This window comes from Chiloscyllium plagiosum, chromosome 24 (genome assembly GCF_004010195.1).
Source record: "Chiloscyllium plagiosum isolate BGI_BamShark_2017 chromosome 24, ASM401019v2, whole genome shotgun sequence".
Taxonomy (NCBI): Eukaryota; Metazoa; Chordata; class Chondrichthyes; order Orectolobiformes; family Hemiscylliidae; genus Chiloscyllium; species Chiloscyllium plagiosum.
This window is the reverse complement of record NC_057733.1, coordinates 21,367,285-21,381,320: the sequence shown is the minus strand read 5'-3', so window position 1 is coordinate 21,381,320 and position 14,036 is coordinate 21,367,285. Positions and strand designations below refer to the sequence as shown.

General features: G+C 41.1%; 1 protein-coding gene across 3 annotated transcripts in view; it reads left to right on the top strand.

Annotated features, from left to right (window-relative positions):
• LOC122562058 (myosin-10) overlaps positions 1-14,036 on the top strand; it is a 159,471-nt gene that overhangs the window by 102,202 nt on the left and 43,233 nt on the right. For all 3 annotated transcript variants that reach the window (XM_043714526.1, XM_043714525.1, XM_043714524.1), the window contains 6 exons: positions 88-206; positions 287-439; positions 5,224-5,397; positions 6,435-6,608; positions 9,696-9,810; positions 12,434-12,627. In XM_043714526.1, the coding sequence (XP_043570461.1) occupies positions 88-206; positions 287-439; positions 5,224-5,397; positions 6,435-6,608; positions 9,696-9,810; positions 12,434-12,627 (929 nt within the window). The remainder of the gene's footprint in view (positions 1-87; positions 207-286; positions 440-5,223; positions 5,398-6,434; positions 6,609-9,695; positions 9,811-12,433; positions 12,628-14,036) is intronic.

Sequence of the window (14,036 nt, the reverse complement as noted above, 5' to 3'; positions counted from 1 at the left end):
TACCTGCTAAAAATCCAGTAAAGTGGAAAATAAATGAAGCCATTTGTTAAGAGATCGTTCAGTAATCTGTACTTTTTTTTTGTAAAGCTGCTCAGAAACTCTGTCACCTGCTGGGAATGAATGTGATGGAATTTACTCGTGCTATTCTCACACCACGTATCAAAGTTGGTCGAGACTATGTTCAGAAGGCACAGACCAAAGAGCAGGTATGACTGGCTTGCAGCACTAAAAATGAATTGAAGTTTTTTCACGGCTATAAATTTATTTATTTTTGATTTTGTTTAAGGCTGACTTTGCAATTGAAGCTTTAGCAAAAGCTACGTATGAACGTCTCTTTCGTTGGCTTGTTCACCGCATTAACAAAGCTTTGGATAGGACAAAACGGCAGGGAGCTTCTTTCATCGGCATTTTGGATATTGCTGGCTTTGAAATTTTTGAAGTAAGTCTATAATTACTTTGTTTAATCCCGCCTCTGCCTAACTTCGGTGTTTCCTAGTAGAGTCCAGATAGTCATCAAGCAGTATACGTGACTGATTTTTAAGTTTGGTCATGTAGATCTCAACATGATCCTAACTGAGCTCACAGACATTGAGAAAGTTAGTAATTGATCATGGTGGGAAAAGGACTCTGAGCAATGGCTATTTGAGTGCTATTTCCTGTATGCAGTATGTAACTACGGCCATGTAAGTCATTTGTAAGTTGTCCAATTTTAAGATTGCCACCTGTGCATGGCTGGAAAATATTTAGTCTTAAAGCATTCAAATGAACAGTTCACACTGTATAACATATCTAGTAGGTGCTTTGACAGCAAGACTAACGTGTAGCCAAGAATGAAAAAGGCTTGAGGGCAGTTTAGGCTGGTGGGAAGAAAAGTGCAGAAGAGAGAATTAACTATATACTTCAAGACTACTTTTAATTTTAAAATTGATGGATGAAATTCTGTTGTCACTGGATTTATCAATGTGGTTGAATGAAAATCTGACTGGCATGGTCCTGTACCATAGCGTTTGGTATTTGTCTGCATTCTTAGCAACTTTTTTTCCATTTTGTAAGTTACTTGGTACCCTTGAGTAAGTTTCTTTCAATTTAATGTGAGATTTGTTCACGTGCTACAGGAGAATGTATAGTGGAGAATAGGGGAATGACAGAAGCTAAATCAGTTTGTTCTTTGCCTATCTTCACCTGTGGAAGACAGAAAATTTCCCAGAAATACTAGGTTACCAATGAATTTGGGAAACTAAGGAATTGGAAGAAATTAATACTTATAAAGACTAAGTACTTGGAAAAAATTAACTGAATTGAAGGCTGATAACTTCCCTGGACCAGATATCTACATCCAGAGTATTGAAGGACAGAACTAATGCATTTGATGGTTCTTTTAACTTTCTATGGGATTCTGGAAAGGTGCAAATGCAACCGTTATTTAACAAGAGGAAGAATGGAGAGTTGCAGACCTGTTAGCCTGATGTCACTAGTTGGAAAAATATCAGAATATGTACAGGGTATGACAACTGGACACTTAAAAATGAAAGTTTAAGCAGTGAAGTCACTTTTTGTCAATGTACAGTGTTTTATCAACTTTTTATTCAAATTTTTTTTTGTAGATATACTATTGTACAAGTAAATGGGAATCCATGGACAGTGGTCAATTTGCATATTCAGAAAGCTCATGATGGGGTTAATAGAATTAGAGCATGTGGCATTGTGGGTAATTAACAAATGGATTTAGTTTTGTCAAAAGCAGTAGGAATAAACTGGTCATTCTCAGTAGCTAAATGTGTTGCTGGAAAAGCGCAGCAGGTCAGACAGCATCAAAGGAACAGAAGAATCGACGTTTCGGGCATAAGCCCTTTAGGAATGAGGAGGGTGTGTCACACAGACTAAGATAAAAGGAGGGTCTTGGGGGAGGGGTGCTGGGAATACGATAGGTGGAAGGAGGTTAAGGTGAGGGTGATAGTCTGGAAAGGGGATGGGGGTGGAGAGAACAGGAAGAAGGTTGCAGGTCAAGAAGGTGGTGCTGAGTCTGAGGGTTGGGACTGAAAAGGTGGGGGGGGGGGCGGGGAAATGAAGCTGGAGAAATCTGCATTCATCACTTGTGGTTGGAGGGTTCCTAGGCAGAAGATGAGGCACTCCTCCTCCAGACGTCGTGTTGCCATGGTCTGGCGACCCCCTCACACTGCTCTGGGACTCGTTTCCTCCTCGCGCTGCTCCAAGACTTGTTTCCCCCTCGCGCTGCTCCGAGACTCGTTTCCCTCTCGCGCTGCGCCAAGACATGTGTACTCCTCGCGCTGCTCCGAGACTCATTGCACCCTCATGCTGCTCTGGGACACGTTTCCGCCGCGCGCTGCTCTAAAACTCGTTTCCCCCTCACGCTGCTCTGTGACTCGTTGCCCCTTGCGCTGCTCTGGGACTCGTTTCCCCCTCTCGCTGCTCTAGGACTCGTTTCCCCCTCACATTGCTCTGGGACTCATTTCCCTCTCGTGCTGCTCCAAGACATGATTCCCCCTCGCGCTGCTCCAAGACCCGTTGCCCCCTCACGCTGCTCTGTGACTCATTTCCCCCTCGCGCTGCTCCGGGACTGGTTTCCCCCTCGCGCTGCTCCAAGACATGTTTCCCCCTCACGCTGCTCCAAGACCCATTGCCCCTTCACGCTGCTCTGTGACTCACTTCCCCCTCACACTGCTCCGGGTCTCACTTCCCCCTCACACTGCTCCGGGACTCACTTCCCCCTCACACTCTTCCAAGACTCACTTCCCCCTCACACTGCTCCGCGACTCACTTCCGCCTCACACTGTTCCGGGACTCACTTCCCTCTCATACTGCTCCGGGACTCACTTCCCCTCACACTGCTCCGGGACTCACTTCCCCCTCACACTGCTCTGGGACTCGTTTCTCCCTCACGCTGCTCCGAGACTCGTTTCCCCCTCACACTGCTCTGGGACTCGTTTCTCCCTCACGCTGCTCCGAGACTCGTTTCCCCCTCACACTGCTCTGGGACTCGTTTCTCCCTCACGCTGCTCTGAGACTCGTTTCCCCCTCACGCTGTTCTGAGACTCGTTTCCCCCACACGCTGCTCTGGGACTCGTTTCCTCCTAGAGCAGCTCCAAGACATGTTTACTCCTCGCGCTGCTCCGAGACTCATTGCAACCTCATGCTGCTCTGGGACACTTTTCCGCCGCGCGCTGCTCTAAAACTCGTTTCCCCCTCAAGCTGCTCTGGGACTCGTTGCCCCCTTGCGCTGCTCTGGGACTTGTTTCCCCCTCGCGCTGCTCTGGGACTTCTTTCCCCTTCTCGCTGCTCTAGGACTCGTTTCCCCCTCACATTGCTCTGGGACTCATTTCCCTCTCGCGCTGCTCCAAGACCCATTGCCCCCTCACGCTGCTCTGGGACTCGTTTCCCCCTTGCGCTGCTCCGGGACTGGTTTCCCCCTCGCGCTGCTCCAAGACATGTTTCCCCCTCACGCTGCTCCACGACCCATTGCCCCTTCACGCTGCTCTGGGACTCACTACCCCCTCACACTGCTCCGGGTCTCACTTCCCCCTCACACTGCTCCGGGACTCACTTCCCCCTCACGCTGCTCTGGGACTTGTTTCCCCTTCTCGCTGCTCTAGGACTCGTTTCCCCCTCACATTGCTCTGGGACTCACTTCCCCCTCACACTGTTCCAAGACTCACTTCCCCCTCACACTGCTCCGGGACTCACTTCCCCCTCACACTGTTCCAAGACTCACTTCCCCTTCACACTGTTCCGGGACTCACTTCCGCCTCACACTGTTCCAGGACTCACTTCCCTCTCATACTGCTCCGGGACTCACTTCACCCTCACACTGTTCCGGGATTCACATCCCCTCACACTGCTCCGGGACTCACTTCCCCCTCACACTGCTCTGGGACTAGGCCCCAAGGGATCCTTCCATATCCGTCACAAATTCACCTGCACCTCCACACACATCATTTACTGCACCCGATGTGGCTTCCTCTATATTGGGGAGACAGGCCCACCAACCTCCAGAACGTTTCAGAGAACACCCCTGGGACACCTGCACCAACCAACCCAGGCCTCCTCCATCGCCAGACCATGGCAACATGACGTCTGGAGGAAGAGCGCCTCATCTTCTGCCTAGGAACCCTCTAACCACAAGGGATGAATGCAGATTTCTCCAGCTTCCTCACTTCCCCTCCCCCCACCTTATCTCAGTCCCAACCCTCAGCCTCAGCACCGCCTCCTTGACCTGCAATCATCTTCCCGACCTCTCCGCCCTCACCTTAACCTCCTTCCTGTCGCATTTCCAACGCCCTTTCCCCAAGTCCCTCCTCCCTACCTTTTATCTTAGCCTGCGTGGCGCACACTCCTCATTCCTGAAGGGCTTATGCCCGAAACGTCGATTCTCCTGTTCCTTTGCTGCCTGACCTGGGCTTTTCCAGCAACACATTTTTAAGCTCTGATCTCCAGAATCTGCAGTCCTCACTTTCTTCTATTCACAGGGTAGCAGACTGTTAGTGTTGGGGTACTGCTAAGATCAATGCTAAGGCCAGAGCTGATTTGATTATGGGGGCTTGTAGTAATATTTTTCTAAAAGGGACCTGGGTATCCTTATGAGTTACCGAAAAGTGTGCAGGTGTGATCTTCGTGAAGGAAAGCAAATGTTGAATTCTTTGCAAGGGGATTTAAGAAGAAAAGATGTCTTGTTGCAATCATGTAAAGCCTTGTTGAACTATGTCTAGAGTATTGTGTACAGTTTTAGTCTCCTTATCTAAGGAAAGATCTACCAATCATAGAGGACCAGAATAATTCCTGGGATGACAGTGTTGTCTTTTGGATAGCCTGAAGAAACTGCGTTTTGAGTTTTAAGAATGAGGTGATCTCACTAAAACTTAATCCTAATAGGCAATGACAGGATAGATGTAGATAATGTTCCCACTGGCTGTTAAAACTAAAACCAGGAGATACAATCTCAGGATAAGCAATATACTGTTTAAGACCGATGAGGGGCTATTTCTTCGCTTTGGGGTAGAGAATTCCAAAGACTCACCAACCTTAGAGTGTGGATGTACAGTCATTAAGCATGTTCAAGCTGTCAATAGATTTCTGGAGATTGCACTTCACTGTGCTTTAATGTAGATGAATAATCATGATTTAATTGTATGATAGACCAGGCTTTGTTGGCTGACTTTTATTTTTGTCTACTCCTGTTTACATGACAAATTGTTTCTATCATTACAGTTAAATTCTTTTGAGCAACTCTGCATCAACTACACCAATGAAAAGTTGCAGCAACTGTTTAACCACACAATGTTTATCCTGGAGCAAGAGGAATATCAGCGAGAAGGCATTGAGTGGAATTTCATTGACTTTGGCCTGGATCTGCAGCCATGCATTGACCTCATAGAGAGACCTGTAAGAATATAACAGTTCTGTTTTGACTGAGTAATTTAGTGACCATTATAGACATTTTATTGTAACATACTGACTTTGCTAATGGTAAAACTTTCATTTAAATTGGCTTTGGCGTAAAACTCAACTGCTCATAAGGCGGGAGAAAAATCAATTAAATGATAATTGACCAAAAGCTTGCTGAAAGAGATTAAGGGCAGTTTTCTTGCAGAGAGAAAAGATAAGCTTGGGATAGGATTTCCAAACAATTGATGAACAGGATGAGGGGAGATTTGAAGTTCTATTATCTGGGCCTACTTTTTAAAAATTAAAATATTCCTTTCGAGGTTGTGATAGCCAAGTGGTGGTGTTGCTAGACTGTTGATCCTGGTAATGTTGTGGTGACCCGGGTTTGAATGGTAGATGGAGTTTGAAATCAATGAAAAATTGGAATTTAGAGTCTGACCAGAAAATTGTTGCCAGTTGTCTGAAAATCCCATCTGGTTCACAAATTATCCTTATTTTACAGAAAGAAATCTACTATCATTGCCTGGTCTGGCCTACATGTAACTGCAGACCCACAACAATGTGATTGATTGATTGACTCTTAACTGCCCTCTGGGCAATAAATACAGGTCTAGCCAACTATGTCCATAATCCTATGAGTTTTAAAAAAAATCCCTATTCAGAACCTTTTTCAGCTTGCACATCTCTTTTGGTGGTACAAGACTGACAAAAAGCAACTCATTTGTTGAGATTCAACATTCACTCTTGGGTGCTGCATCTGTTCTAGAATACTATCAGGATACCATATGCATATTTTTTTAACATATTTGCCCCAGATATATTTTTACCTGTTTCTCTATCTAAAAGATTTTGGGAGAGACACTAGGAAGTTCAAAGTACTTCACAGCACTTCAAAGCATTAATGTATTGAACCAATGGAGAATAGCTGTGTTTGGGGGCAGGTGGATGGTGCGGTGTAGATTGAGTAAACACTAATCCATTGAGATGTTTGGACATAAAACACACTTCAATTCATGAACTCCTTGTTATACCAGGCAAATCCTCCTGGTGTGCTGGCTTTGTTGGATGAGGAATGTTGGTTTCCTAAGGCTACGGATAAGACCTTTGTGGAGAAGCTGAGCCAAGAGCAGGGTACACACTCAAAATTCCAAAAGCCAAGGCAGCTCAAAGATAAGGCCGACTTCTGCATTATTCACTACGCGGGCAAGGTATGTCTATTGAATAGAATGTTGTGTTTACAATGGGTCTGTAATGTTAGTCATTTTTTCTCATTCTTCATCATTCAAAACGGTTCAGAGTTTTGAACTGGGCATTTGAAGCCAGTTTATACAGTAAGACTAATGGCCTCATTCAAATTGGTATTTTTGCCACTGACAAAAGTATGTAGCAAATAAGTGATTTAAGATCAATGGAGCCATGGCATATTCAGTGACTTACCCAGTGGTTATACAGAGAAATAAGCAATATTATCCACTTGTGCTCTGTGTAGAAAAAAAACAAGCTTTCATGTTCTTTTTGGTTCTCTTTATGCAAACACTGAAGTAAGCTTTTACAGTTCTAACCATGCAGAACCATTGTTTCCAAAGGGTTGCTTTCTGGTTTGCTAAGTGATCTATAGATTATATCCTTTTCATTTTACAGTAAGGATCATGGGCCTCAACCTTTTGCAATCTCTGCAAACAATTTGAATGAGGTGGCCAAGGGTGGTGAATTCATGTTTGACAAATGTATACTAGGTGGGAAAGTAATCTTCTGAAACTAAGGATGCACCAATGGGATAGACAGGTACTGAATCGATAAGAAATGCCAGATAGCTTTCTCCACCTGAGATGACTACAGACATTCAGTGTGACAATGCTGTGGCTGTAAGAGGTGCGTTCTCTCCTAGTTTCTCTTAGAGATTGCAGCACAGGTGCCAGCAGTCTTAAGATGAACAATGTGAAGCTTTGGGTATTTTAAGTTGCAGTAATAGAACCAACCTGAGTAGGTGGGGTCAAACTCCCACCCACAGAATCAGGATCTTTAGCTTCCAGCAGTTGCTGTTGGGGTCTTGAAATGGAAGCTATTCCCCCTGCCTTGGTTACAACCACAAGCTGGGAGTTATCTGCATGCTATGAGATTTTCATGTGAGGCAATCTGTTTTCTGAATTTGCCTTTTCCAAAAGTGGGTTTGAGATGTTACAATATTGGAACATTTTAAATAGTAATAATTACTGTATCTATTACTAAATTTTCTAATAGATATTCAATTTCTTTGTAGTATTTTAACTATGTTGGATGAATAAAATGTGTTGTTTTAAATCTGGTGGTTCAACCACTTTTTATTGTGGTATGTTAGAACCATTTGGTGTTTGTAGCACAGCCATGGAAAATTTGCTTTAAGTTATGTACAGCCAGACTTGCCTGATTTATAGTGAATGGGATGCACATCATTGAAACAAGGCAACTCATTTAAATCTGTTGTGCTACGCAAGAACTACTCATTCTGCATCCATGAAGTCTCTTGATTATTTTGCATGCACCTCTTGGTTTTTGAATGGGAGTACAATTTTAATATCTAGCAGAATATCCAGAGAAAGAAGCTGGAAAACAAGTGGAATGCTTGCTTTTGTGAACTGTAGCTTGTTGGCATCCTTTTAAGGACAAATCAAAAGCTTTTAATTTCAGAAAGGAGGAACTTGAACCCATTTAACCCTTCCCTTTTTCCATTCCACTCAGTGATAGCAACAGAATCTTCATGAGTAGTCATTCACAAGTTACAAGCAATATCTGAGGCTGCTTCCAAGAATTTTAAATTGGAAGGGTTTTCCTCCACTTGTTTTCGATCTGGCATTTTAAGAGTCTATAATAGACATGTAAAATGCATATAACTCATACAGGGAATATCTTTTTCCAAAATGTGATCCTTTAGCGATGCTTTGGCTGTTATGAAACTGTATCCTCTAACTCTTGGCAAGAACAGTCACTGAATATGCTAATCTGTTGTAAATTAATACCTTTTATTTTTTTGACTTTGGTGTTTTATCTCTTAATCCTTTACTTGCTTTTTATCATCCATTAGCATGGTTCCTGGTGAGTTTTGAAGTAACTGGCCTTGTAGCTTTTCAATCCTTTTTTTAATGATTAAAGTAAACATGGTTATGTAAGAGCATTTGTTTTGACACTACTATCTCTAGGAAAACTGAATTTAAGGCATGGAAAGTGTCAACTATTTTGATAAGATATTTGAATTGTAAAGAAAAGAGATGGAAATGCTTGCATTTATTTATCACTTTTCATCAACTGGTTGTAAATTTGCTTTCTGAGCTGGTAAATTTGTTCGCGGACATTTTATCACCATGATAGGGAACAGTACTTTCCATGAAGTGCTGGTGTTCTGTCCTACTTGCTATTTATCTGTCTTGGTCTGTTGTAGTGGGTGGTAGCACTTTGGGTTCTTTTCCTGAGAGGTTGGTAAATGGTGTCCAAATTGATATGTATGTTAATGGAGTTCCGGTTTGAATGCCAGGCCTCTACAAATTCCATGTCTTTGTTTAGCCTTTCTCAGGATGGATGTATTGTCCCAGTTTGTGTGGTGGGTGTGTGTGTTAGTTGGTCATGTCTTTTGGTGGCTAGTTTCCTGCCTGTCTGTCCAATGTAATGTTTCTTGCAGGGTATTTTATAGGTTAAACAAAGACGTACAGGAATTCCTAGAGGCCTGACATTCAAACTGGAACACAATGAACAAACGTATAGATTTAACCCCACTTAACAACTCCTCAAATAAAACTTGAAGTGATATCGTCCACCACAATAGACCAAGACACCCAGCAAGCGAGACACAATACCAGCGCTTCATAGGAGACTCGCTGATGTTACCTAGAATGATGATGAAACATCTGAACAAACCTACTAACTCAGTGAACAAACTTAGAACGTGATTCACAATCTGAGCTACAAATCTTCAAAATCGCAACACTGCCAGACATTTCCAAGAGCTTTACAGCTAATTGAATAAATTTAAAGTCTAGTCACCATCCTAACGTGTAGGGAATAAGGCAGCAGGCCACCTCAGACAGCAGTATGATATTGAGCAATTAATCATCTGGGGTTCTGTTTGTTATTATTCCGAAACTCTGAATCCCATCTGAGGTTGCTGAGCAAACTTTTTTAAAATTTGATTAATGTATCAAATGGAACTGAATCACAAATGGAATTCAATGAGTCTTTAAAGTTCATTGAAGTGGGATCACATGATTTGCTGTCAAAATGTAATTGATATTTTTTCATGTAATCTTTCAACCTTTTGGCACTAGGTGGATTACAAGGCAGATGAATGGCTTCTGAAAAACATGGACCCACTCAATGACAATGTTGCCACGCTCTTGCATCAATCAATGGACAAATTTGTGGCAGAGTTATGGAAAGATGGTTTGTAAATTATTTATTTTATACATGTATCAATTGTGCAGATATTTACCCAGAGCTTGCTGAAAGACAGTGGAAGTGATGCGGAAATGTTCAGTTATCTTTGTCTTTCAGCAATATTGAGAACTTGTTCAAGTTATTAAAATCCCTTCCTTCATATAACAGCATTTTAGAGAAATACTTAAAGTTTTGTTATCCCTTGCATCCAGCTGTTTGGATTTTAATACTTGGAGCATGTTTATTAGAAACTATCATAGCATTTTATTAGGAACAATATAACTATACAAGTTTAAATTTGTACTTGGTGTTGAGGTGGGAGACAGTTTTAGCTTCACTTATTTAACATCAGGAAGTCTGGAACCTGTTGGTTTACATTTTTTTTTACTGTTTGCAAACCTTGCCATGATAAAACAAGAGTTAACAATTCAGTGCATTTTATGATCTCTAATACTGGACAAGTAAGAACTCGGGAATGAAACTTGGCTTGATGGAGTATATTTAATTTTCGCAGTTGGTTACCATAGTGGTTAATCAGTGAAACACAATCACAGGATGTTACGTATGTTCTTTAATAATAGAACATAAGGTCATTGCTGAAGAAAGCGACAAAGTAATTGTGTTTATAGCAGACAAATTAGAATGATCTTATCACAAACATCCAACCAAAATTTCAATCTGTTTCCAATCCTAGCTTTCAAAAATACTTTTCAGCAAAATATGATTCCAATCTTTTTATAAATATCTTTTTACTTAACTAACTTTCTCCTTTTTTGTTTCTTTTTCCCTTGGACAGTAGAGACAATTAATTCCTTGCAGAGTCCAATGGCATGAATGTACACAGTTATAAAATTTTGAAGACTTCTATATAAACTCTCCCAACGTGAACATTAGAGACACAAACACACTGTATGGTGATTGGTGGAAAAGTTCCGTTCTCCTTTTTAGAGGAAAAACTGTTCTTCTAACTGAATTCTGTGTTCTTCTGAACTGTGACCTTGAATCTTCTGTCTGAAGTCAAAACTAAACTAACAGCTTTTGAGTTAATTTAACCTGTCATGAACTGAACAGTGTAAATGTTTTATTCATTAACACCAACAGGGGTTCCTGCTAGCTGTTCAGCTGCATTGCTGGTCTTGGAATGGATGAACTGAAGTTAACATTCAAAATTACTTTGACCTGTGTCGTTTAATTTTTAAAAAAAAAACCTTCTCAGAACTAACCCATCCCCATCTGCTCTTAAGTATTAGAATTTAGGGTTTGTATTTCATGTTAACAGCAGTATAACAGCAATGAAAGGTGTCCAGTGAGAGACATGTCCAAAAGTTGAGTTAGTTTGAGGGTATATCCTAGAGAGACACTGCCGGAACCAGAATTTCAGGAACTTGTTTGTTCAAGTTGCCTTTTGGTCAGTGGTGGTGAGCTGCTGCCTTGACCTATTATCATCCTTGGTGTAAGTAAACCTACAAGAAGAGATTTACAGGATTTTAAATCCGTGACTGTGAAGGAACAAACAATATGGCTCCAAATCAGGATATTGTGGGATTTGGTGGCTAGCTTGCAGGTGATGACTTTTCAATGTTTCTCCCCTCCTTATCCTTCTAGGAAGTAGAGCTCATTAATTTGCAAGGTTCTGTTGAAGAAGTGGGTGTGAGGGAGTATTATTGAGATAGAGCAGACAAAACACCATGTCCATATAGGATCAAGCATTTGATATTGCACATTTTGATTGAGTCAAAGATTGGACAGCCACCATGCTTATAATAATTTAAAAATACTTTCTGCTATCAAGATTCTACTTCCTCATTTTGCAAAGCTCACGTTTTTATTCTCGTGCCTTCCTCTTGGCTAGCTGCTTTCTATTTTACATATTGAATCTCACTGTAGAAAGTGTACATGACTACAGTTATTTATATAGATTCTGTGATACCTGCCTCTCCATTCTTCTTGGCATGATATGGAGGAGCCAGTGTTGGACTGAGGTGGACGAAGTTGAAAATCTCTTGATGCTGGGTTATAGTCCAATAGGCTTATTTGGAAGCATGAGCTTTCAGAGCACCGGTGAAAGAGTGGCGCTCCGAAAGCTTGTGATTCCAAATAAACCTGTTGGACTAAGACCTGGTGTTGTGTTTTTTTTTAAACATTTATTGCAGGGTTTAAGGTTTTTTTGGGTGTTATGTGAAAATGCTGACTGTTTGTGCCCATTGCCACTTCAAGAATACATTGGAATTTTAAGTTTTGTACAGGTATTAGCCAAAGCCTATCATGAACACCAAGCTTAATTTTATTTTGTGGCTACATAGTGATACTTTGCCATGATATAGTGGTACTTTATTCGGTCGTACAGGGTTGCATTTTTACCACCTCCATCTATGGAGGAAGTGTACCTGTTACTCTTGTCTTTGGACAAAATCTTCAGAGATTACATTGTAGGACATCAAAGAACTCTTCTACTTTTTTAAGACATGACTGATTACTAATTGTTGCTTTGGATCAATGTTGCAATTTGTTTCTCCGTTGACTGCAAAGCCAATGTGTTTCGCATTACTTCTGCAACTCTTGCATCTGAATGCAGTAGAAAAGTATAATAAAGCTAATGTGCTTTTATAAAACTTAATGTTTTTTGCAGTTGATCGTATTGTGGGATTGGACCAAGTTGCTGGTATGAATGAGACTGCTTTTGGCTCCTCTTACAAAACAAAAAAGGGCATGTTCCGCACAGTGGGGCAACTGTATAAAGAGTCCTTGGCAAAATTAATGGCAACCCTACGTAACACCAACCCAAACTTTGTTCGATGCATCATTCCAAACCATGAAAAAAGGGTGGGTATATTTTCATAGCAGAAATGGTACCTGTGACAGTGCTGTTAATATAAAAGTTGGTGAAAATTATTTAAAGTTGTGCTATTTTGTTATTTCTACAGTTTGCACACTCTAAAATTCACTGGTGTACTGCCATGCTCGATCCTGGCTGATTTTAAAGTGGTTTTTGTAAGCATTTGTACAGCCCCTTCTAAATTAGAGCAGGCAATGTATAACTAATTGACTTTGAGGTGGGTTTTTGGGGACAGGATATTAGGAGATTTGCTTAACTTTGCTGTTTTCAATTTGGTCCTACTTTCATGAGTGGGCCCTTGAGGTCACTAGTGTAGGGAGCAAAGATGTTAATATGTTAAAGTTGCCGACTGATTTCTAGCTAATATGCTGTATTTCATTCCCACACCGTGGTCAAACAATGTACTTTGTAGTACAGTCAAAAGGCGTGATGTGGAAGATTCCTTGGGAACATTCAAGGCTCAGTTGAGAATTTTCAACATAAGTATGACTCATCACTTCTATTTTCAGAGAGGGAACAGTGTTAAAATTAGTAACATGTCAAGGCAGTCACCTTGACCACTATGTCTGCATTTATTTAATATCCTTGGAACTGCCAGCACAATTGCTAAATTCTGATTAAGTTTTTTAAAAGCTTTTGAGCTCCTGTTCTACAGTTGAAGCGGACTTTAATTTTGCAGTTATCTGGCTACTCAAGTGTTTAGAATTTTTTACAGTTTGTTTTTATTGTGGTGCAAAATAAAATACTGAACTGCAGATGTTGGAAATCCAAAACAAAACAAATTGCTGGGAAAAACTCCACAGCTCTGGCAGCATCTGTGGAGAGAAATTAGTTAACATTTCAGGTCCAGTGAACCCAACAAATTAATTCTGATTATCCCTCCACTGATACTGCCAGACCTGAGTTTTTTTTTTTCCCCAGCAATTTGTTTTTGTTTTTTAATCTTGGTGCAATTTAATTGTTGGAAGATTTACTTCCAAGTAAATGGTTACTTGGCTTGTGGCTGTTCTAAAAGAAATTCATCTAATATTTTTATTACTTTTTAATGGAAAATCTACTTTAATATTTATCCTGTGTTCTTAATTCCATCTCATGTGATGAAGCACCCATGTACCAAATTAGTTGACTGTTTCCATCAGCCACTTCCAGAGAGACTTTTGACAGCTAAGGTTTGAAGGTCGACATGATCAGGTCTCTAGATTTTATAACCTACAATTGTTGCAATATTTCCAGCATCAAGCACACCAGTACTAATGTATTAATGACTTTTCCACATTTTACTGGCAGCCTGATCTGGTAATTCAGCAGTAGGTACAGATGATTAAAAGCATAGACTTGCGTGGCTGGTCCAGTGGAGTTTTCTATCTGGCATTGATGCACTGCAGATATGTTTTTT